The following is a 26,706-nucleotide window of genomic DNA, read 5'->3' as shown; positions in this document are numbered from 1 at the left end:
GGGAAGAAACACGTAAATAAGTAGGCATATAGAAGACATATAAGAAACAGATAGAAAGCAACATGAAGGAAAGGAGTTAACATCTGGGCCTAAGGCCTGTTGTAGAAAGTAGGATTTGAGTTCAATCTTGAAGTGAAGCCAGGAAAATTAAGAGACGGAGATGGCAGTGGCAAAACATTCTAAACATGAGGCAGAGTCAGGAAAAAGGTAGAGATGAAATACAAAACTAAATGAAATTCAAGTAGGAAAGGATAGCTGACTTGTATTGTGTGTAGAAGGAAATTAAAAGTAACAAGACTGGAAAGATAGGAAGGAATGAGATTTTAAAGAGCTTTACATGCTAAAAAGAGGTACTGGCATGTGATTCTGAAGTGATAAACAGCTCATTAAACGGGGTGACATGGCAAGACTTTCACTTTAGGAAAATCATTGTGGCAACTAAATGGAAGATGAACTGGAGTGGGGAGAGACTTGAAACAGCAAGAACAATTAAAGGCTATTAAAATAGTCCAAGAAGAAGTGGTGAGATACTAAATTAGAGTGAGGGCCATATATGTGAAGAGAAGAGAATATATCTGAAAGATGTAGAGGACCACAGATATTGGGGAACTCTGGAGAAGTATACTTGAAACAAGGATACTTACAATAAGGTGTTAACTCAGTGTGATTAATGAGATGCTGGTTCTCTAGTTTACATAGACTTAGTACTTAGCATGGTGATGTAATGGTTCTTTAGTTCACACATACTCAGTATGCTGTAATGATGTAATTGTAATAGGGTATTTAAGAGCTGAGAGAACTGGGGACACAGTCAGTCAGAATGAACAGACTGTGAAGAAGATAATAAAGACTTTAAGACTCTATTCCTGACTATCCTCGTGGTGACTATCCTGCTGAGACTAAGGCCCATCCAGAGGTTCTCCAGAAAACTAGCCCGGACATTACAGAAAGATGTAGTAAGGATAGGTTTGGAAATATATTGATCATGTAAGGAGAGTGACAGCAAAGAATCAAGTATGATAGCAAAGTTTCAGGCCTAGAAGGATAGTAATACCATCAATAGTACTTTTTAAGATCAGAAGATGGGAGGCTTAGAAATAAAGATGAGGAATTTTGTTTTGGATATGTTAAATTTAAAACCTATAGGAAATAATGTTCAAGATATCAAAAAATGACTAAGTAATTATTAAAGTTCAAAAAAGAGACTAGGGCTCACTAAATAGACATCACCATCATCATTTTAGAGATAACAGAATCAAAGTTTAGCATTCTATCCAAAAAGCCATTCTTTTGTGCTATTAATATCCTTTCTGAAATGTAGTTTATTAAAATGAGAGAAGGCAGAGTCAAGATAATAGAATAGCATGAAGATATAGAGCCTCACTGTTCTACCAAAGCTTTTCCACGAATATCTAGAAAACACACCAGATAGAACTTTGCTAGGGAAGTCCAAAAAGTCTCACAGAGTCACTTTCCTAGCCATGACCTAGAGATGTGAGAACACTGAGGCTAAGTCTGCCCAAGAGGGGGCCATGTACAATGTATCCAGTTCTATTTCAGACTGAGGGAGATATGAAAAAGGAGTGGAGAAGTAGTCACTGGACCTACAATAAGCAAGGAACATGTCCAGAAATAGTCAATATGTGATTCTGATGCCAAAACCAGAGTGGAGACTTGGTTCTAACCTCTATTCCTGGGTATAAGCTGAATGACCAGAGTAAAAGTCCCAGACCAGAGAGGAGCCAACAGTTCAGTAACACTGGACCAGCAAACTAACAGAGGCTGAGTCTAATAGCAATCTATTAGAATGCCCCACAGACCTGGATCATGAAGTTGCAGAGCTCAGATCAGGTGGATACTAAGCAGATTTTGATCCAGATCACATCATTCTGGGGGCACTGAAAGGTATTGTGAAAACAGCAACAAGACATAAACCTGCTGGAATCTTTACAAACTGCTAACTCATTAGACTTGATAGACTATTGATCTGATCTTACAAGAAGATGTTTTGGGCCAGAACCTGAAACAAGGTACTAAGTAGAACTAATTGATACAATGCTTGTGTTCACACCTTTATTCATTGGAGTTCACAAGTATGGGAGATTCACAAAGTTAACTGTGTAACTTTGTGAATTCACACCTCCCTTGAAGCTCTTAGGGCCAGAGAGCACTATGGGAGAAAACCCATAATCCCTCTCTCTCGTATCTCACAATTCCTCTCTCTCTCTCTCTCTCTCTCTCTTTCTCTCTCTCTCTCTCTCTCTTTCTCTCTCTCATAAGAGACAGACAGAGGCTCTCAGTCAGATTTCAGTGGAATTATGCCAGAAGCCCTCTCTCCGAGGCAAGAGAGATCCATTCTATTTTTCCACTTGGCTGGCTGGTGGCTGAAGAAAGCAGAGACAGAAGCAAAGGACAATCTGCAAGAGCTCCAGCTCTTGAGGAACCAAGCAGGCCTCAACTAACCAGGCTAATTTGGAAGGAGAAAATAAACGTTTGCATTTTTACCAGCTGGCTGCATTTGGGTGATTATTACTTTCAACTGCAGCTAAGACTGCCTCCAGAAAACCTCCCTGAGAAACCTTCTCCACCAGAGAGAACCATCATCTTATATTATTTAAAAGAAGAACAAGAACGCCAACATAAACCCAGCACAGTTTCCCTAAAAGTGTGCAAATCACAACACTATAGTTCAAAATAAAGCAATAGGCTGAAAGAATAAGGTAACAAAAAAGAATCATATTATAGAGAAATAATGACAGGAAAGATGAAGATACAAAATTCAGAAGAATGATTCAAAAACAGATATAAGCAATATCTCAAAGAAAAATGCATCTTAGACACAAATCCAATAAGAATTCTTAGAAGTATCAAAGCAAAAATTTAAAAATGTTTTCATAGATGAAACGAGAGGATCACAGGAAGCAAACTGGATAATTCTGATTACATGTAAAAAAAAAAAAAAAAGGATTTCCAAAACAAAACAAATTCAGCCAAAATTAGAAGAAAAGAAGGAAACTGAGGAAAAAATTTGACAGCAAGTTTCTTTGATAAAGTCCTCATTTTTCAAATATATAAGGAATTGAGCCAAATTTATAAAAGTAAGGGTCATATAAAGTCATAATAATAATGTGAAAAAATGCTCTAAATCTAAATCTAAACTTTTGTTGTTTTGTTGTTTTCGTCTGCGTCTGATTCTTTGTGACCACATTGGTTTTTTTTTTTGTTTGTTTGTTTGTTTGTTTTTCAATAAAGATACTGGAGTTGTAGTTTGCCATTTCCTTTTCCATCTCAAATTTTTCAGGGTTAAGTGGCCTGCCTAGGTTCACACATTTTAGTGTCTGAGGCCAGACTTGAATTCAGGAAGATGAGTTCTCCTGACTTCAGACTTGGTGTTCTAGCTCTTCCACCTAATTGCCCCATTATTAATAGAGAAAAGCAAATTAAAACCACTGAAGTACTACCTTATTACATCATCAGATTGGCTAACATGACAGAAAAGGACAAATAATAGGAATTGTAGAAAAATAAGTACACTAATGAGTTTTTTGGTAGAGTTGTAAATGATCCAACCATTTTGAAGAACAACTTGAACTAGGCCCAAAGGTTATAAAATTGTGTATACCCTTTGACTCAGCAATACCAAAGAGAAAAAGGACCTGAATGTACAAAAATATTAATATACTCCTTTTTGTGGTGGCAAAGAATTGAAAATTGAAGGACTGTCTATCAAATGGGGGATGGCTGAACAAACTGTGGTACATGATTGTGATGGAGTACTACTGTGCCATAAGAAATGATAAGCAGGATGGTTTAAGAAAATTTTGGAAGTCTTATATCAATCAAATGAGCAAAATGAGCAGAACTAGTTGAACATTTTATATAGTAACAGCAATATTGTAACAATGAAAGATTTAGCTATTCTGACCAATACAATGATCTAGGACAATTTCAAAGGACTCTTGAAAAAACCCGCTATCTACCTCAAGAGAGAAAATCAATAAATTCTTGAATACAAACTAAAACATTCTTTATACTTTCTTAATATTTCTTGCCTTTTCTTTTACTTTTTTTTTTTTTGCAATATGCCTAATAAAAAAATATATTTTGTATGACTTAACATGTATTATTGATATACTTACCTTTTTCAATGGATGGGGAAAACACTAGAGGAAAAGAATTTAGAGCTCAAAATTTTTTAAAAAATGAATGTTTAAATGTTTAATCTATATCAGATTGTTGTTTTGGGGAAGCAGAAAGGGAGAGAGGAGAAAAATTAAGAACACAAGTTTTTGCCAAGGTAAATGCTGAAAACTATATTTATATGTATTTGGAAAAATAAAATACTATTAAAAATGAATGAAAAAATGGATATATGAAAATATATGTGAGTGTCAAGGAAAAATTAGATAAGAAATGAGAGCTACAAAAGAAAGACTAGGATGGAATTAATAATTGAAAACAAAAAATACAAAATCCTGCCCAAGAAAACAACACCCTAAAAATTAGAACTGACAAATAAAATCTATTGGTTCCAAGAGAAACATTAAAAGTAAAAAGACTGAAAGATAGAAAATGTGAGTTTTTTTAATAGCAAAAACTAACAGAAAACTGACAGAAAGAGACAATTTAAGAATCATCAACTACTTGAAGACTTAAAAAAAAAATACCTGAGACAATATACTACAACAAATTACAAAACTCCACAGATCCCTTAAAACCAGAGGGTAAAGCAGAAATTAAAAGAATCTACCTCCCACCTCCAGAAACTCCAAAATGAAATTCCCAGGATTATTACAGTAAAAATCCAGAACTCTGAAGTCAGGGGGGAAATACTATCAGCAGCCAGAAAGAAAAGATTTAGCTACCAAAGAGCCACAGTCAGATAACAAGATTTAGCCAGCCACCAAGACAAAGAAGCAGAGCTTGGAATACGATATTCCAGAAGGCAAAAGATTTAAGTTTAAAATCAAAAGAAATTTACCCACCAAACTGACCATAAGCCTGCAGAAGAAAAAAACCAGACTTTTCATGAAATAGAGGACTTGGAAGTATTACTGATGAAAAAAATGGACCTGATACACTGAACAATCAGTCTTAAAGGACTAAACAGGTTAAACTATTTTTAGAGGGGACACAGTAAATATATATAGACCCTCAAAACTGTATCATCAAAAGTCAAAGATGGAGTTTAATTAGCTACACAATCTAGATATGATTCTGTTAAGTTCTAATGATCTTAAAGAAAGAATGGAGATGGTGGAAAAGAAGAATGTTCAGGGAGAGAGGAGATATAAGAGAAAGAATTTGGAAAATTATCTAAGTGAAATACACAAGTAGAAGTTTATGGGGGGGAGGGATTACTGGGGTTAGGCAGCACTTGAATCTCATTTTCATGTGAATTAGTCAAAAGAGATAAAATTACACACACACACATATTTATGCATGTTTTGCTTCTATTTGAATTATTCTAGGATGATTCTGAAAATTACTTTTTTTTTTTTAATATAAACACACAGACATATACACACAGTGTTGGGTATAGAAATATACCTTACCCAACAGAGAAAGAGGGAAAAAAGAATTAAGGGGAAAAGAGGACACAAATGTGGTCTTGATAATTAAAGCAGGGAGAGTTAAAAGAGTGAGGAAAAAACCAAACTATAGACTAATTTCTTTAATGAATATCAATGCATATATTTTAAATAAAATATTAGCAAGAAAACAATAGCAACACATTATAAATATAAGATACTATGGCCAAACCAGACTTATAACAGGAATACAAAGCTATTTTAATATTAGAAAAACTGTGAACATTATTCAACATATAAGAAAAACAAGAAAAGTCATATTACATTAAAAAAAAAGAAGAAGAGGCTGCTGACAAGATGCAACACTCATTCCTATTTAAAACACTAGAAAAGAAAAGGAAGAATTTTTTTTAAATGATAAGAAATATCTATTCAAAACTAAGAGCAAGCAATAATTGTTAACGGGGATAAATTAGAAGTCTTTCCAATAAGTCCACAGGCAAAGCTATTATCACTATTATTTTCCATTATTGTACTATAAATACTAAACCCAGCAATAAGAAAAAGATGAAGGAATAAAAGTAATCAAAGAGGGAACAAAATTACAGCTATTTTTTTTTTGTAGATATGATATCCTTTGAGAACTCTAAAAAGTTAAAGAAACTATTTTAAACAATCAACAACTTCAGCAAAGCTGCAGAATATAAAACAAACCCACATAAATCTTTCACATTTCTATAATTCAGGAAAAAATGCAGCAGGAAGAGATAGAGAAACTACATTTTAAAAAACCAAGAACATAAAATACTTGGAAGTCTACCTGCCAAGATGCATCCACAGTAATTAAATGAGCACAATTACAAAACACCGTTGATATAAATAAAAACAGACGTAAATAATTATAAAAACAATAATTGCTCATGAATAGATTAAACCAATAAAATAAAAGACATAATACTACCAAAATCAACTTTCTTATTCAAGCTTCATTCTGTTCAAACAACCAAAAGATTACTTTGGTGAACTAGAAAAAATAGCAACAAAAATTTGTCCTGATGAATAAAAGGTCAAGAACATCAATGGAAATAATGAAAAGGGGGGCGGGAGGAGATGGGAGAAGATAAGGAAGCCTATGAGTAGTAGATCTCAAACTATATAATAATGCCATAATCATTAAAATAACTTCATATTGGGTAAGAAATAGAAAGGTTAATTTAGAGTAAATAACATATCAAGTAATTTGCAATATGCCTAATGCAAAAATATATTTTGTATAACTTAACATGTATTATTGATATACTTACCTTTTCAAGGCATGGGGAAAACACTAGAGGAAGAGAATTTAGAGCTCAAAATTTTTTAAAAAATTAATGTTTAAATGTAATATAAGTAAATAGCATACAAAAGCAGCAAAGCTTAGTATCCTACTTTTTGATAAATCCAAAGATCCTAGCTATTAGGGAGAGAATTTATTATTTGAAAATAACTAGTGGGAGCAGTCTGACGGAAATTAGATATTGATAAGCATTTCACTCTACATACCAAGACAAACTCCATATAGATATGTGATTTAGATGTAAAAGCGTCTTAAGCAAATCAGAGAAGCATAGAAGAAATTACTTGTATATCTAGAGAAAGAATTAAGGATTTTAAGAAAAGAGGAAAAAGCAGTAAAATGGATCCTTTTAATTACATAAAATTTAAAAGTTTTCACACAAATAAAACCAATACAACTAAAATTAGAAGTAGAATATTGGCAGAAAATATTTGTACCAAGTATCTCTAATAAAGGTCTCATTTCTAGGGTATATAACTGATTAGTCACAGGATATAAATTGACAGTTTTCTGAGGAAGAAATTCAGCTATCAATAGCCATATGAGAAAATGCTCTAAATTACTAAAAATCAAGAGAAATTTGAAAATTAGAGGAAAAACAACTCTGAACTATCACCTCATATTCATTAGATTGGTCAAAGTAACACAAAAGAAAAATGACAAGTGCTGGAAAAGATGTGGAAAAAGTAGTACATTAATACACTTGGTGAAGCTATGAACTTGTCTTAATTATTCTGGAAAGCAACTCAGCACTATGATCCCAAACCCATTAAATTGCAGATACTTTTTGTCCCTGCAATGCTACTAGTTGTTCTATGTCCCTAAAGAGATCAAGGGGAAAAGTAGCATAGGTTCAAAATACTTATAGTAGCTCTTTCATGATAGCAATGAATTGAAAACTGGGGGAAGGCCCATCAACAAGGGAATGGTTAAATGAGTTATAGTATATATTAATGTCCTGAAATATTACTCTGCTCTTATTAGTTAAAAAAGAGTTGATTCAAAGAAATCTAGAAAGATCTATATGGGATGATTCAAAATAGAGAAAACTAGCATGATAATTTATACAATGACAATAATATTGTAAAGATGTGAAAAAGTTATGAATGCTGATCAATATAATGACCAGCTATAATTCCAGAGGCTCATGATGAAAAGTACTATCCAGCTCCAAATAGAGAAGTGATAAACTCAGAATTCAGAGCCATCTTTTGGTGATAAGGGAAGGAGAATGATGGCTAACATGGGAATTTTCTTTCTTGACTATACATAATTGCAGTGGGTTTAGTTTTTCTTGATTTCTCAATGGGTGAGGAAGAGGAAAGTAGAAGGCAGAATTCAAACCAGAAAATAATTTTTTTAAAATGACTTCTTAACTAATCATAAAACATAACCGAATATAATTCTCTAGATGTAGTCTAACCAAGGCCAAAGCATAGCAGAATGTTCAGAGTATTAATTTTGGACATACTGAAGTTTATGATTATAATTAGCTTTTTGAGTTCTAATGACATATTGTTGACTTGTTGAACTGAAAATCCCTTTTAATAGTTTATGCCTGTTTTGTGAGTACTTGCTATCTAGAGCACCCATCTATCCTCTAAATGAAAAATGGAATTTATAAGCACAAGAACCCATGCTATAGTGAGTCAGAAGATCTTAGTTTGAATTCTAGTTCTGCCTTTTGCTACCTGAATGACCTTCAGTCAGTCTTTGACCTCCCTCATACTGTTTCCTCATCTATAAAATGAAGGGGGCTGGACTAGATGGTCTTTGAGATACCTTTTAGAACTAAGTCCACAATGCACAATTTCTACTTATCCTTACTAAATTTAATCTTGTTAGCTTCAATTCATTGTTTTATCTTGTTGTAGTCTTACTTCTAACTTTTCATTATGTTAATTACTTGGCATTCAACAAAGTAATTTAATGATAGCTGCTCATATTTTTATCCAGAGCTACTTTTTCCTCTCAGATGTTTGAAACTGATGTTATATGAAAAAATCCATTAATTTGGACAATTATTCAAACTTTACACGATAAGTGGAATCTGGAACAAGTACTTTAGCCTTTCTACTAGTATCAGAAGGCTCAATGATGGAATTAAATAGCCACAAGCATTAAGATTTCAAGTTGCTTAATAATGTAATTCTTATGTGTTCAAAATAGAATATGAATTCTATGTATTCTACTAAATGCTACAATCAGCATTTAAGTTTTCTTAAAATAATTCTGAATTTCTAGCAATCCTGAAACAGTGCAAAAAATATTTTTATAATACATGAAATCTCTTCCATACATTGAACTTCCATACACTGAATGAATAAGTTTAATTAATTAGTATTTTTATTATACATTTGGCAAGGAATTGCAAACACAAAACAACATATTTCTCCCACATATCTAAACACATTGTTTTATTTCTGCTATCCTTCAAAATATTTATTTAACATAGTATGAGAAAATGGGAGAAGAAAAACACCAGATCATCAATACTATTAAATGTACATATGAAAAAATACATGTGGGATTTAAAAAAAATCTTTCAAGGCATATATTGTTACTTCTTGTGGGGTTTTTTTGCCCCTGTTGCCAATATTTAAGCAATTTTATTTCTAGTTTTATTAAATAAATGCATACAACATAATTAGCATATTTCTCAAGAAGGATAAAATGGGAAAACAAAAGGATAAGACAGGAAATAACCTTTTCAAAAAATAATCCCATTATTTTAATGTTAATTGGTTTGCCCAATAAAGGAACAAATGGACCATTTTAAAGTAGCATCCCATTACAATGACTTTAGCAAAATTCAGCATATATTAATTCTATCCAAATAATGGTTATATTTTTAAATGAACAACCATAAGTATCTCTGGATCCAGTTCAGTTTTTAAGAATCCATGAAATTCTTTTAAAAATAAAAAAAAAAAAGATTGGTATAATACACTTAGCCAAATGTAGCACTCCCACAACAAGAAAATTTCTATCCTTCAAAAATCTGAAAAATGCCTGAAATAATCTTTTCTTTTCAGCTCTTGTCACTGAATAGCTGCTGTGTTGATTATTTCAAAATTCTTTACAAGCTTATCATTTACATAGAGCAGCAGGCCATCAGTCTCATTCTATTATAGCAATGATGCAGAAAAGAAACTGGAAAGATAAAACAAGACCTACACTAGCTTGAGAAGGTACAATTTCTTATAAAGAAAAGGGAACAAGTGAAAGGGACAAAATAAATATATATTTAAAATATAGGCAAGAAGAAGGGAGGCAAAAGGGAAAGATGGTCCTATAACATAAAGGAAGTAGTAAATGTTTAAAGGGAGGAGGAGGTTGGGAAGAAAAGACAAGGAAAAAGGGAAAAAAAACACAATACCACTTACATCAGAAAAAATAACAGGGAGCAAAATCTAGGTATGTAAAAGGTTAGTAAATATTAAATTATTGGTAAGAAAGTAAAATTTAAGCAATTTTGTAAGAACAAAAAAACTTCCAATGAGATCTTGCTGAAGTCAAAAGAATATGAACATTTTAGATGTTAGAATATGGCTCTATAAAGGCTGGCCTGTAAGTTCTATTTGGACAATGGTCTGGCTTGGAAGTAACACAAATGGTCATGTCCATACATACTCATATTATAAGGTGGTGCCTTTGTTTTTTTCTGTTTTTTAGTTTTTGTTTGTTGTTGTTGTTGTTTTTTTTTTTTTTGAGAAAGACTTGGAAGAATCTCCTTGGTTTAATAATTTTCTTTCAGCAACTACTGCTTTTTCCATGTGGCAATAGGTGTTTTCTCCTGATCTAATTGCTTTTCTTCTTCAGAAAGCTCCAATGATGGTATCACTATCACTCTCCTTTAGAACATTTGAAAATAGTGTCTATCTAACTGAAGCACACTGTAAAGTTCATTAATACAAGAAAATAATTGAGTGCCTGGCAGAGGAGTCTACAATTTTTGATACTTGTGTTACACCTTCCTAGAAATGGCAGTGATTAGGTCTTTCATGGGGATGCAAATAGTGTTCATATGTGAAGGATAGCATGTTCACTCTGTTTTTGGAGGCACAAATATAAAGGGCCTAAGACACTGAGCAAGGAGGAATCAGTAGAGTTAATTTCCCTCTAATTCACATCATACAAAGCCATCTGCCTATAAGCAGGGAAGGCAAGGAAGAGAAGAAAGGAGAAGGAACCTTGCAGCTGTGTACATATATTTGTGATTCAAGAAGCAGAATTACTTGAAGCTACTCTAAGAAGCAGTACATTGTCTCAATGTTCCACCTCAAAAACTGGTCAAACCATGTTTCCTGATACTAAAGAAAGTAGTGCAGAATAATGACTTCCAAAGTTAAAAAGTACATTTGAGTTTGTCTAGTCCAACTGTTTCTGGAAAAGAATTCTATTTTCCATATCCCCCATGTTATTACCCAGCTGACTCCTGAAGATTTTTAGTGATGGGAATTGATTCCTGAAGCAGGTGAAAAACTCTCAATTTCTAGGAAATTTTCACTATATCAAATCCAAATCTCTGTCTCAGTAATTCTACCCAATGCTCTCAGTTGGCTTCTAATCCCTCACACAACAGGAATCTAAAGGGAATATTTTACTTGTATTTCCCTAAGTCTTTACAAGCATACATTAATATTCTGTTATACCTTGCTGGAAACAATGAGAATACTTTATAAATTATTTACCTGATTTTCATCTAAGTTTTTCCTAATGTCTCACCTCTTTTTGATTTGTTTATAGAAAATAAAGGTTATTTGGGGTGATGTAACTTTAGATAAGTTCAATGAATATGTGTTGGTGGTGAGTTTCTATACTGACTTGAAACTCTCTATGAAAGATCAAAGAATTTTTTTTTTTAGTGTTAAGAAGATTCCAGGTCTGACAGAACTATTCAGCTTTACTATTCCTAATGTAATTTTATAGTTTATATTGTGTAGAAATGATGTTATCTGAGGGTGCTTTGTTTCTACACATAAATATTGTATTACAGAATCATGTTTCAAAAGGGATTTTTGAGTCTAAACTCCATAATTTTCTTTATTGTAATTCTTTGATCATGAAGTAGTGGTTGTTCAGTGCCTGAGTACTAATGGTAAATAAATTGATGGATCTGATTGTGGTTCAGCCCTCTAATATTAAAATTTGAAGCAAAGACAGTCCAAATTCTCTGGCCAACAAAGAAAAAGTAGCAAATTTCTTAACCTCATTTGCAAATAAGACTTTAAAATTCTTTAAATATAATCATTTTGATAACAAACTGAATTAAGCTTAGGAAAATCTTTGATTCTAATAAATCTAAATCTAATAAACCAGAACTCCTAACCAATGTACCTGAAAGAAGAATGCTCCCCGTGGACTGGTAATGTGACAGGAGAAGCTGGTGACTGGATATATAGAGACTGTCCAGTATTCTGAGTCCCTTTTCTGATTAGCTTCCCAGTGTTAGAATCATAAATTCGAACTTCTGGACCAGGTTGACACTTTGGATGGATGGGTGTTGGATGGAACAAAGCTGTTGGAAAAGCACTCTGTATATCAGGAAATGTTGCTGGACTGTTTTCCCTGTTGGTTAAAGAATGAACAATTTTAAATTAGAAAATATTTTTTAATATTAGTATTCAATGGAAAAATGAGAATTATGATTTTCTATTAAGAACAAAAAATTTTTCTTCTTCATGTCAATTCCAGAAAAATGTTGTAGGCATTTAATTAATTGATTAATTATTAGAAAATTGTTCAGGTTAAGTACTTTCAACATTCTGAGGATATAAAGTTGTATGATTTGGGGTTCATGAAATCTTCAGAGATGTAAGTGAATAATCAATTGATATGGTATGAAAAACAATTATACAGCATTGACCATTATTGCTAGGAACAGATATGTTATTTAGGAATCTGGAGGCCAAAAAGTATTGAGAACCATTATAGGGTACATATTCCACAGATTTCCTGTAATAACTTTCTTCTGTTTATCTAACTATGACATTCAGCCTTCTGGTTTGAAAATTTTTCACTCTCTCAAACTGAGCAGGGCTAAACAAAACATGGTGCTTTTGATTTCTTCACACTATGCTGAAGGTGGCCTTGATAAAACAATTTAAAATTTTGCTGTTTTGACAGATCCCTTTTAACAATTAATAGATACTTCCAATTCCACCTTCAAAAAAATTAACAATATTCTTGTGAAAGAACTGCTAAGAATATGTGACATGTAAAATAATATCTAAACTTCATTCATAAAAACTATATAGTAGTTTTTATATTACAGTATCAATATGATTTCATTGTAAGTAAGATGCTGTTTCAGTTTCTAGTATAGAAGAGGGAGATTATCTACATTCTGAAGGCCCCCACTTTATTATTTTTATACCAGGTACAATATAAGTAAAAATTCATCTAAAGCTCAGACATAAGAGATAATAATACTAGATTTTTTTTGGGGGGAAGGAGGGGGTGAGGGAGGAGGAAATCAAACCTGTGAATTCTTTGGAATCACGAGGAATCTACTAATGAAAATCAATTGCTATGCAATTTAATTAAGGTTTTAAAAATATTCATTTAAAAATTTTTTTGTTCCAAGTTCTCTTCCTCCCTCTAGCTCCTCATCAAACCACTAAGAAAAGCACTCTAACGTTATATAAATTAAGTGACGCAAAATATATTTTCATATTAGCCATGTGCGATTTAGCCTTAAACAATTATCTGGGGCACTGAGAAATCACATGATTTGCCAGTACACAACCAGTACACCATAGGTATATGAACCAGGTCTCCTTAACTCAGACATTGTCTCTCCATTTACTTTGTGATGCTGCTGTCTCTGACTAATTAATCTTGATTAACCACTTTAATAGAAAAGACCAATGATAGGGACAATGCAAAATGTCAAATGAAATAGATTTGGATTTGGACAAATAAAAAGTGTTGTTAATTAGAATGTTGAAGTTATTTTTTAAAAAAGATCATGGTACACTCTGAACAATTAGGAAGGTACAGACTTGTAAATTGTAAAATTAGAAGTAATTTAAAATTAACTCTAGATTGATTAGTTATATTAAGAAGAAACAAAACTCAGATTGGAATTAAGTAACATGTTAAAGAAACAAAAGTTTACACAATGAGAAAAGGGAGTTAGATGAAGATAAATTACTAAATATGAAGACGTAAAACCTACTAAATTAATGAGTTATTTTCCCTACCACTTCTGAAGCTTTTGATCTTTGTTCATTCAAATGAAAGAACCTGAAGTTTTATTCTGAATTCGAAAAACTAACATGCCCCTAAGCTTATTCTTGTGGTTAAATAAGTAATAATAAAACATTTGTAAAAGCAGGAGGCAAGTAAAGCTATATTCTGATCTTCTTTCAACATTCCACACTGCCTTTCAAAAGCAATGAACTAAATGAAGCAAGCTAGAAAGCCATAAGATTTTTAGAGATGGAAGAAACTTAAATTATTTGGTCTAGACTTATTTTTTTTAACCTACATATGAATTAATTCATGAGGAAAACTGGAAAATTTATACATTTTTACCTTTGTGTTTTGATGTAATCCTCCTTTAGAGGGAAGAGTTGTTCCTCTACTTTGTCCCACCTTTCCAAGCAGCTCCACAACCAATCAGGGTTTACAACATGGAGATGTTTACACTCTTGAGCTTGTCTTACTTTCTCTGTGCCTAGTGTTAAAATAATCACTCTAAAAATTAATGTTTAAGTAAGTGATCTATTTAAAACAACCCCATGACTTCCCCCACCAAAAAAAATTTTTTTAATTAAATGAACCCTTTAAAAAAATCTACTCAGACATGCTTTTTGGCACAATTGTGTTTTTTTGTCTACTAGCTATATCATCTCAAAGATCTTTTTGCCATTACCAAACCCTCCAGAAACCACATCATGGAAAAATTAAGTCATTCATCCTTGAAATTCACATAGTAAGTCCCTGCTGCCCTGATTGCTGAGAACCAGACCTGATCATGCTTTACCATCTATTTTGCAAATATCACTCTCAAATCTTGTACAAGGCTGTAAAAGTAATACCTAAGAATTTGCATCTTATCCAAGAAGAAATAGGGAGTCTTTCAAGATTTCTTAGGAGAGGGGCATAGTTATGTTCTTTATAGGAAGATTTTTTTTTAATAGCTGTATAGAGGATCTATAGGAAAAAAAATGACAATATAATCTGGGAGAATAATGAGGCTATCATAATAGTCTAGTTAATTAAGTGATAAAGGCCCAAACCAGGGTGATGGGCTTATAAGTGGAAAGATGGGATGAAAGTGAGATATTGTAGAGGAAGAATCAACAGAATTAGAGAAACTATTTGGATGTGAGTGTAGAGAATCAAAATATAACTCTGAGGTCACAAACCTGATAGACACCTACATGATGCAGTGGGCTTGGAGTCAGGAAGAGCCAAGTTCAAATCTAGCCTCAGACATGAATTATCTGTGTGAACCTAAGCAAACCACTATTTGCTTCAGTTCTTCATCTGTAAAATAAGCTGCAGAAGGAAATGGCAAACTAATTTATCTGACAAGAAAACCCTAAATAGGATCACACACAGTTGGAGACATCTAAAACAACTGAATAAACAATACAAAGCTGAGTGTTAGAAGGACAGACAACTAAGTGTGTAGTGAATAGAGTTCCAGATCTGGAGCTAAGAAGACCCAAGTGAAATCTAGCTTCTGACATTACTAGTGATGACCCTTAACAAACTACTTAAACTCTGCTTGTCTCAGTTTCCAGTCTGTAAAATGAGGATAATACATATCAATACCTCCCAGGATTGTTGTGCATCTCAAATGAGGTAACATTTGTATTGTGTTTTGCAAACCCTAAAATACTAAATAAATACTAGATAATAACAGAAAGAAAAAAATTTGAAGGAATGGCAAAATAATTAAAATTCCATTTTAAACATGTGAAATTTTAGGCAAAGAAGGCCTATAGACAACTGACAAGGTAAAAATGGAATTCAGGAAAGAAATTAGGAGTAGAAATAGAGATCTGGAAGCCATCAGAATAAAATTTAACCCATGGGAGCAGATGATATCACCAAAAGAGACCAAGTGGTAGTCAGGCAGATAGGTGAAGAAACAAGACAAAGACAAGGGAAAAAAAAGAGTATTTAGTAAGAGAGGATGAGCACCACTTTCATAGAAATAAAGAATGGTGAGGACTGAAAGAAGGTCCTTACATTCCATATTTGGGAAATAACTGATAATCTTGGGGAACGATTGCCTAAGTAGGAAAGTCAGAAGGAAAACTGCAGAAGGTTGAGACATGAATGAAAGGTTTTGATGTAACTGGGAGATTGAGATAGGAGTGAAGACATGAGTGTAAATGCATTATAGGACTTTATAAAATAAAGAGAAAATATACAAGATGCTAGCTTGAGGGTATAACAAAAGGGAAGAAAATCAAAGAATAGGAGGTGCAAGAAAAGAAGAAGTCACTTTAGGCTATGGAGAAGAAGGCAACAGATAAATAAATGAGGATGGGATGGAAGGAACTGACTAAAGGGGCAAGCTCTTGGAGGAAGTAGTAAAGAATGAAATCAGGTACAAGGAAAAAGATTAGCCTTGGCTAGGAGGGCCTCCTCTCCTTCAGAAACCATAATATAGGAAAGGAGAGAGGACAATGTAGAAGAGTTTGAAGAGAATAAAAAAAAAGGAGGAAAGACGTTCAAGATGAGTGATCTCAGTTTTCTTAGACAAATAAGAAAAATACTCTGCCAAGAAGAAGGGGATATTAAAAAAGACTGGAAGAGAACAGAAAAGGTTAGAAATAGCCATTGTCTACCATTACTGAGTCTGTAAACCAAGGAAATCACAAAGAAGGGAAAATGTGCAAAAATGTTTGCAGCAGCTCTTTTTGTAGTGGCAAAGAATTAGAAAATGAGTGTATGCCCATCAACTGGAGAATGGTTGAATAAATTATGGAAAGTGAAAATGATGGAGTATTATTGTTCTATTAAAAAATGACAAACAAGGTGATTTTTGAAAAGTCTGGAAAGATTTACATGAACTTATGCTGAAGGAAATAAGCAGAACCAGGAATACATTGTACACAGTAACAACAAGATTATGCTATGATCAACTGTGAAAGACTTGGTTATTCTCAGCAGTTTAATAATCTAAGGCAATCCCAGTAAACTTTGGGTAGTATACTCCATCTGCATCCAGAAAGAGAACTACAGAGATTGACTGTAAATCAACATTTTTTCTTTTTCTTTGGTTGTTTTCTCTCTCATGGTTTTTCCTTTTTGTTCTGATTTTTCTCTCCCAACATGATTCATAAAGAAATATGTATATAAAATAATGAATGTACATGTACATGTACAAATAAAACAATTTAAAAAAAAGAATAGCCACTGCCAGAAAAATAAGGAACACTCTTTTTGGGAAACAGAAGTATACAACTATGAAGATACAGTTCAAGTTACAGTTACAATTAAGAAAATTTTAAAGTAAGGTATATCTCAAAGGTCATTTACTCTGACCCTTTCTTTCTCTCAGTCAAACCTCCTAGTTAACAGGTTTCAAAGACTATTTTCAGGAGTATTCAAAAGCATGGTAAAAGAAGAAAAATAGAAAGATGAAGTAGGTTAGTGTTAGTGTTTGTCAGACGACAGTGACAAGATAAGGGAGTAAAAATTCAAAAGAAAGAGGATAGTATGTAGTTTAAAGACACACTGAAAAAAAAAGCATATGAAGCAAGGGGAAGGGTACACTAATGGGGCAAAAAAGAGAGGTCACAGTGAGCATAACAGATTTATGGGGAGTGCAAGTGAGGGAGAGATAAAAAGGGAATTTCGGAGTTTAGAATCATTAATGTAGTAATTACAAGTAATGGTAAAATCTAAACTAACTATGCCTTTTGGATGGTTGAGGTAGAACAAAGGTGTTAGTACAATATCTGATACAGACATAGCACATTAAGGTTTGCAAAGCATTATCTTATTTAAATTTAACAACCTTGTGAGACACACACTATTGATAAACAAAAGTTAAGAGAGATTAATTAAGTTATCCATGGCTATAAGAGTTAGGATTTGAATCTGACTTCAGCAAAATCTTCTAGACTCCAGATGTAGAAGCTTCACTTATACCATGTTACCTGTCACCTGTAAGTCAAGGAAATTTAGGAGGCTGATGCTTAAAGAGACCAGAGGATTGAAGCAATTTATTGACTTGTGTTACGGCTTGATCCACAGGCATTTCCACTCTGACCACATACCCTCACAAATGTGCAGCACCAACAATGGCACTGAGAAAGTTCTTAGGGCATTTAAAAAAAAGGTTTTGAGAGAAAGGGGGCTAATGGATTGTTCCACTGGCAGTTAAGGAAATAGTGGAGTTTTTGAGGCATAAGACACAGTGAAGTTTTTCCGAATTTTCCAATTTTCCAAGGGAAGCACCATTTTTCCTGTCATCCAAGGCTTGCAACCCAGGCATCATCTTTGATTCCTCTTTTACTCTCAATACTTAGTATTCAAACTGTTAAATCTTATCGCTTTTACCTTCCTAACATTTCTCACATTTGTCCCCTTCCCTCTACTTATTTGAACATCTGTGCAGGCTTTTAATCCTAGATTATTTCAAAAGACTTCTACATCAAGTCTCACATCATTCAAGTCTATCTTCCACTTAGTTGCCAAAGTGATATTCCTATAACACAGGTCTGACCATATCACTTTCTATTCAAACTCCAGGGGCTTCCTATTAATTCCTTCCAGGATAAAATATAAAATTCTTGTTTGGCTTTTAAAGCTCTTTATAACCTAGTCCTTTCAACCTGGTTTATTCAAATTATCTTCCATTTATACTATATAAATCTTGTAGGTATACAGTTGTTTGTATATCATTTACTCCTTGATGGCAGGGAGCATCTTTTTGCTTTTCTTTGTACCCCCCGCATTTGGGACAGTTCCTGTCACATAATATGATTGATTATGACCCAACAGCCTAATAACAAAGATCATATAGAACAGTTCAAGACCTTTTACATTATCACATAAGAAATTTAATGGGTAGACTTAATTTCAATCATTTTGTCAGGAAACAAGTTTAATTTTATGGGCTAGATACATATAAAACCCACAGGAAAAGTACTTAGCTTGTCATCATCATCACTATTATTAGCTAGCATTTATATTGTGTTTTGAGGTTTGCAAAGTACTTTACAAATACTATTTTATTTGATCCATATTCCAACACTAGGAAGTAAGTGCTATTACCATCTCCATTTTTGCAGATGAAGGAACCTGTAGTACACAGTGGTTAAGTTATTTATTCACAAAGCAAATAAATGCCCCAGGCTAGGTTTGAACTCAGATCTTCCTAATTCTAGGTCCAGCAACTGCACCACCCAATTGTCTCCATTCCCACCCTTCAATGACAACTAGTAGCAATAGTAGTGGACTTATTAGTATTCTAATTAATGGTAGAAAATGGGTCTTTTATAACAATTTATAACAGTTACTCCATAATTAACTCCTCATTACACTTAACAATGATTTTCACTCTTTTTCAAATTTTCATATTTTTGTTGTTTTCAAAATTTGGGGTGTCACCAACATCAACCCCAAGATGCAGCTCTTCAGAACATCCCCGAGGAAGAGAACATCTTTCCCTCAACAAATAGCAGAAAGAAAAAGTAAAACTTTTGGCAGTACTAAAAGTTCTTCTGACAGGAAGAAAGTCAGGTAAATTTAGAGCAAGGACTCCTATGACAGTCTAGAAAAGTGTAAGGACTCCTCAGAATATACCTTTAAATGTATAAAATAAAATACAGGATTATAAAGAAAACCAATTATACTGAAACAAAGTTGTAATTTTTCTTCCATAAAAGTTTACAGGTTTCATTGAAATCTATTCAGACTTCCAATGGGAAGGGCCAAAGTTATAATTTCTCTTCCACCAAAGGTTCCAGATTTCCATGAAATCTACTCAGACTCCCAATGGGAAAGATTAAGAGGTTAAACATCAAATAACAGAGATCTTGATGGAGATTTAAGTTGAACAAAGTTTCTTTTTCTTTTTTTTTTTCCCTTTCCTACATTAATTCCTAATAGGTAGCAGATTTAAATCCTGATCATTCTTTCTGATAGGTTGTCTGTTCACTGTCCACATCAGGTTTTAAGACTAAATCTTCTTTTAATATTTCCTTGTGCCTCTGACTCCTTCTAGCTCACTCCTTGTTCTCCTAATTCTTGAGTTTGACTCTGCATATCCAATTGCCACCTGTATTGGGACTCCTAGTACGTTATTCCTTTGTCCCTAAGCAAGACAAAGTTTAATCAGCACCAATTACCATGGCTACATCTAGTCCTTGACAGACACAAAACTGGGCTTCAGCCAAGGACAATGCTGAACAGACCAGTACAACTAGGATTTTAATAGAGAAGTATATAAAAATATAAAGAGGAAAATTTTAAATGAGGTATAGTATTGCCTCAAAATAATAAGAATTAAAGGGAAAATAAACCTGCAGAAAATTTACTGTGAAACCAGGTTGCATTATTCTAAGACTATTTGTAAATAAAAGCAGGACAACTAGGATAAATGGAACAAACTTCATGGAAGCATTTTTATAATTTTTGTCACAGGCATTAATAGCAAAAAGACCATATTTGTGCTCTTCACTACTATATGTATATATTACACTCAAGATGTAGCAGAAAAGAATGCCTGACTGACCAAGTACAAATGGAAGAAATTTTTATTTGGATCTGGTACATTTTAAAGCTACCCAGACTCATAATTTCTAAAAAAAACTCAGAAAGAGTAGAAAAAATATCACAAAGCAATGCTTTAAAAAAAAAAAAAAAAAAGCAATGAAGACTGTAATGGAACTTTTTTTCCCCCTGGAGTCACCAAAGATATCAAAAGGGATGGTTCTAAATCAGATACTTAAGCAGACTGAGCAATGCAGGGAAGAGTATCCTAGAAGTTGATTAGATGGGCACAACAAGCATTTCAAATGGGTGATATAAGTAGCAGGAACTTCTTAGAAAAAGAGTTTGTTGGGTGATAGTGGGAGAGAAAGGCTTTAGAAGTAGAGAAAAGGGAGCATATTTATTCCATGAGAGATAACAGAAAAGGAAGTGGGAGCAATAATAGGACAAAGGGATTTTGGACTAAATAGGAAATAGTCAAGAATGACAGGAATTAATAGTAAGAAGGTGAAGAGAGGGGAAAGGAAGCTTGCAGAATAAATCTACCCTCAGGCTCTAAATAAAGAGTGGTGCTAACTGGGTTTTCACAGATTCCATTTTCATAGTGAATTCTACTAGCTTGATTTAAACAGTGAAGCTTTGCAGATTCTAGAGATTAAGAGGCTCAGGGACCAGAGAAGAAGGAGAATAACTTAAGACAGATAAAAGAAAAGATTAGTAATCAGGAAAATAAAATATATTCTCACAGAATGCTCAATTGCAAGAGTATTTAACTAAAGCAACAGCAACTTTTGATTAATCCAGTATGTTCAATATATATAAACTGCATATTTCAATTTTATCGTAAGAGTGATTTTTCCTCTTCTCTAAAACTAACCTTTATTACCTGTGCCTTTTATCTTTTTCTAATCACTAAGGGACCTAGATCCCAACACTTTTCCTCCTCTTCATTCTCTATCCCTTTACTAGGTGGCTTTTTATCTTTCCATCCTGGGTTCATCCCCCTTACTAGTTCTAGTCACCATCCTATTTTTCTCTTTTACTGACAATTTTTAAGGTGTTCTGAGCATTCTGATAGGATAATCTTAAGCAACTTTACTGTCACAATTAAATGGCTTTTTTTAAAAACTACCTCCAATTTGCATTTGCTCCTCTCAGGAAGGAAGAAAAAAGGAAGGAAAGAAAAAAGAGGTATCGTTAATATTAATATAGTTTTTGTCACAGGTAGATTAGTCTCCTGTAATGGGCTGAGGCTTGAGTTGATGCACTGAGGTCCCAAGCACATGAAGCTAAATAGTAATTGGACCATACTCTATTAATATATAAGCTTGGAGAAAGAATGGCCCCGCCCACTCTTTGTGCAAGTCCTGATGTGTTGTATAGGAAATGACGATTTTGGTGGGTGGAAGCAGGGGAGTGGAAAAGGAAGGGGAAGGAGAGACTGCTTGCATTTGCAATTGCGATGGCCCTTTCAACTCAGATCCCTCTCTGTTAGCTGGCTTCCTATTGCAGCTGCCCATATTGCTATCGCAATCTTTCCTGCCCATATTGCTATCGCAATCCTTAATAACCTCTTCACTTCAATAAAAACTGAAGATTTTTCCCTTAACCTGAATTCCTGACTCTGGCTGATTTTAAATACGCGGTCATTACAGTCTCCCAGTCCAATTCTAGGCTCTCCTGTATCCAACTTGTCCTATGTATTATCTGAAGATTAATCTTCTTTTAAAATCATTTCTTTCATACCATTAATGTTCTCAAAGTCACCAATGATGCTCTATTTTTCTGACTGTCACTCCCTTAGTCTTGTTCCATCTAAACTTTCTATTATCTACCAACATTTATGCTTTAGTTTTATAGTCAAGCCAGGTTCCCTTATTGTACAATGTATCCAATAGTCAGAGTACAGAATCAAAGAAAGAATGAGTAAAAGATACAATAAAAGAGGATCCAAGACCTGAAGAACTAAGTCAAGGCCAAGTACCCAAAGAGAAAAAGATTTAGCAAAAGAAGTCTGGATAAACAAAGCAGCTGATTAGCAAAGTAGAGACAAGATGACTAAAATCAGATCATAAATTCAACATGGAGGAATATGTGAGGAATATGTCAAGTGTTAAAACTTGGGCTCAAGTAGGATTAAAATCATAAAAAAGCAAGGTTGATAGATTAGGAAAATATCAGAGGCACAAAAGGCATTAAATATAGAATTCAGATAGCTTAGGCAATAACGAGTAGAAAACATTTAGGTGCTATAGGAAAAGAGCTGAATTAGTAGTGCACAAGCAAATACTGATGCTAATGATCTCTTACTTGCCAAACCTTTTCTCAATCCCCTCCTCCTGGACCACTCTTCAGTTTTTGACAATGTCAAATGCCTTTTTCCCCTGAATAACTTTCTTCTCTCTAGGTTTCCAAGTTACTATTCTTCTCTTGGTTCTCCTCCTACTTATGTAACTCTTTAGTCTCCCTCTTGTTGGCTCATATCCAAGTCATGCCTATTAACTATGGGTATCTCTGAAGATTGTATTCTAGGATCTCTTTTTTTTCTTTTTCACCATCTATACTATATTGTTTGGTGATCTCATTAGCTGCCATGGATTTAATTATCATCTATGTACAAAATTGCCAAATCTATGTATCCCACTCTCACCTTTCTCTCTTGCCTTGTAGTCTGAACTACTATCTTGTGGAAATCTCAAACTTAATATACTAAACCAGAATTCAATTTCTTTCCCCTCAAGTCCTCCTTTCTTCCTAACTTTCCTATTACTGTTGAGGATACCACCAACCTTTCTCAATCATCTCAGTCTCAGCCTTGTTGTTATACTTGATTCTTCATTTACATTTACTGCACATACTCAATCTGATGTAATCTTTTTGTTTATGACCTTCACATGTCTTGTATTTGTCCCCTCCTCTTCCCAATTGCATAGCTGTCACCATAATATACTTCAAAGTTATTGCAGTAGTATTCTTGTTAAATCTCCCAGCCTAACAGCAAGGCCAGGAGTGGCTGTTCTTCATGCCTAGAATGCTTTCCCCTTGTCCTCTTAGCCTTCGGTTTTCCTTGGTTTCCTTCAAAACTCTCGTCTTCTGAAAGAGGCCATTCTCAATTCCTCCCATTACTAGTGAATTTCTTCAGTACTGCCTTCCATTCAAACCTATAATCTTGGATGTGCATAGTTATTTGCATATTGTATGCCCCATTACAACATGAGCTCTTTAGGCAGAATGTTCTGCCTTTGTATCTTCTATACTTAAAATAGTGCCTGGCACACTTAATAAATACTTTCTGATTGACTGAAATTGAGGTATTCTTGTACCTTAGGCCTTTAAGCTTTATTGAAGCAAAAATAAATATCATCATGATTAGTCTAGTTCCTTCAAGTTAGCAGCAGTTAGCCAACCCAGAGTATGATGCCCCCCCCCCAAAAAAAAAGGGCATACAAATTTTGACTCAAATTTCTTTTTGTCCCCACATTTTCATCATCTGGAAATCCCTACCCTCTTTATTCTACCTATAATAATCCTAACTATAGATCCTTCAAAAGTCCTAGTTCACATTTCAATTCTTCATGAAAGCCTAATCTAACACTTTCCTGTGAAATCCACATTTAGCACTTAAGTTACATATAATTCTATATTGGTGTCTGTTTCACAAGTATTAGTAGTCTCCTTTCTTCAATAAGAATGTAAGCTCCTTAAGGCAACAAATAAAATAAATAATCCTTATATGTAATAGAATATGTTATATTTATTTAATATAAATATTTAACATTTAATAAATATTAAATGAGTATTTGATGTTCCTTCATCACATAGGTTGCTCCTTTTAAAGCATGCTGAGTATTTCAACAAGACAACAACAATTAAGAATCTTTCTCTCTTTTTGATTAAGTACAAAGACTTCAAGTTCTACTTTAGTATTTAAAAATATATGCTACATCTAAAATCAAGGTTTTAAACAATGTAATATAATGAGAAACGGGAATGAAATAATACATATAAATGTACTTTTGACCTGTTACTAATCTGCTCCTAGTTCTACATATGCCTTGAGCATTAAAAAATATGATAAAAATAAGTTGTAAGCAAACCCTCAAAAAGCATACATACTAATTAGATCAAACTTCTCAATTTAGTCTTAAAGTATGGGATGGGGAAATGGGGAGTAAAGGAAGAAAAGAAACATCAGTCTTCTCTCAATAATATCAAGACATTACACATGGGTTCAGTCTTGTCAAAATTTTTGCATCTGACTTTAAGAACTCACAAAGTTTGGGAAGCATTTTAATCAATGGCCCTGACTATCTTCATTAGATGCTGGAAGTACTCAGCTTCATGTGCATAAAAAGAGGCTTACAAAATTTATATCCTGCCAACACTTCATGTTCTTTTGTTGACTCATCCATTCGAAGGAGATTAGATTTATCTTACATTAAAATGCATGCTGAGGACAGAGAGGGACATTTTAATTTTTATATCTCTAGTGCCTCGCACATCATAACTACGTAATAAATATTTGTGGAAGTGTGAATTAGGCAAAGGATTTTTTTTAAGTAAACAGGTTTGTATTTATTTATAAAGGATCAATTTGTTTTCTATTGAAATATAATGACCTAGGAAATTTATTTGGTATTCCAGTGTCAAAGAAATACATATTAGCCTTAAAATGAATACTGTCATCATGACAATAAGGAGAGGAGCCAACACAGAAATATTAAGAACACCTTAAGTGTTCTGAAAATCCTAGATCCAAAAGAAAATATGGCTGCAAAGTCCAGAAAAGCCCGATTTTATCAGTCCAACAAATTTCAACTACTTACCAGCCCTCGCTGCAATGAGGTGAGTTGCCTTGTTGGGATCATCTGCATTCAATATCAAATTCTTATTGATTTTAGCTCCAAGTGCTGTTGCATGATAATGTTCTCGTGTCCTTTCTATTGGATAATTAGTTGGACATACCCCACTAAATATGATGGTAACATCTGCCAACACCTTACTTTTCAGTTCTGGTACTATTTTCCGTATATCAGGTGCTTCTTGGATCTCCTTATTCAGGTATTTATCATACTTTGTATAATAATCATTATGTACGCGAACAAGGATCTCTTCAAGGTATATGAGATGATCATCTTCATCATTATCTTCTTCTTCTTCCTCCTCTTCTTCCATGCTCTGATCTAAAGATTCACCCACTGTAATCCCAGATTGTTCACTATTCTGTGACTCAGTCTCTGCTTCTTTCTTGTCTGCACAGCCATTTCCCAGATCACAGAGGCCATCTTGTTCATTTTCTTCTGGTACTTCAAGGTCATTGACTTTGCCATGAAGATTTATGCTAGATCCAGACTCTGTAGAATGATTGACTCCAACTGTTTTCTCCACACTTGTGACTCTTCCATCCTGTTCTTGAGAAGTCTCTTCTTGGGCAACTTTTGACTTCTTCCAGCTTCTCTTCTCCTCATTTTCACTATCAGATGCAGAAGAAGAAGCAGATTTGCGACCATCTAATTCACTGTTACTTTCACTGTCACTAGAGAGTTCAAAGTCCAAATCATTACCTGCATTGCTTTGGCCAAGATTTTTTTCTGATAATGTTCTATCATCCTTTTCTGAAGAAATCTGAGATTCCTTAGCAGTTATCAAATCATTAGTACTAGTAGCATCTATAATGTGATCAGTGGTACCATGGAAGGACTGTCTTTCATTTGTTTTATCATTAGAACTTAAACACCATTTGGAGGATTCACTGTGTACAACTTTACTACCATTCAATTCCTTTGTGGATTTCCCAAGGCCATTACTCTGTTCTTCTACACAAGAAACATTCTTTCCATCTTCAGCATCTTTCAGGGATGTGGCTTGTTCTGAGATTTCAGCTGTTTTAGAAGAATGATTTACTGTATATATGTATAAAAGAAGGGGAAAAAAAAAGTTCCCACAATTTAAAAAGGTCATAATAAATTAATTTATTTAAAGTAACTTCCCTTCCCATCCCAATCTGCTCATTCATATACTATATACTTAATAAAAGAATTGGTTGATGATCCCTATAGTCACCCAACTTGTTCCAGAACTTCAATTAGGTACTTTAAGGTATAACACTTCATAAGTTATTCTCTAGTACACTAAATATTATGTGAG

General features: G+C 33.7%; 1 protein-coding gene across 2 annotated transcripts in view; it reads right to left on the bottom strand.

Annotated features, from left to right (window-relative positions):
- CTDP1 (CTD phosphatase subunit 1) overlaps window positions 1-26,706 on the bottom strand; it is a 151,921-nt gene that overhangs the window by 87,775 nt on the left and 37,440 nt on the right. Inside the window, exons 8-10 of one of the 2 annotated variants that reach the window (XM_051970560.1) lie at window positions 25,386-26,441; window positions 14,410-14,551; window positions 12,208-12,438 (exon numbers count right to left, since the gene is read on the bottom strand). In XM_051970560.1, coding sequence (XP_051826520.1) covers window positions 12,208-12,438; window positions 14,410-14,551; window positions 25,386-26,441 — 1,429 coding nt within the window. Of the gene's footprint in view, window positions 1-12,207; window positions 12,439-14,409; window positions 14,552-25,385; window positions 26,463-26,706 lie in introns of both variants that reach the window. The other variant, XM_051970559.1, reaches the window with a different exon arrangement.

Source organism: Antechinus flavipes, chromosome 1, assembly GCF_016432865.1.
Source record: "Antechinus flavipes isolate AdamAnt ecotype Samford, QLD, Australia chromosome 1, AdamAnt_v2, whole genome shotgun sequence".
Classification (NCBI taxonomy): domain Eukaryota; kingdom Metazoa; phylum Chordata; class Mammalia; order Dasyuromorphia; family Dasyuridae; genus Antechinus; species Antechinus flavipes.
The sequence above is the reverse complement of the archived record's forward strand: the minus strand, read 5'-3'. Positions and strand labels throughout refer to the sequence as shown.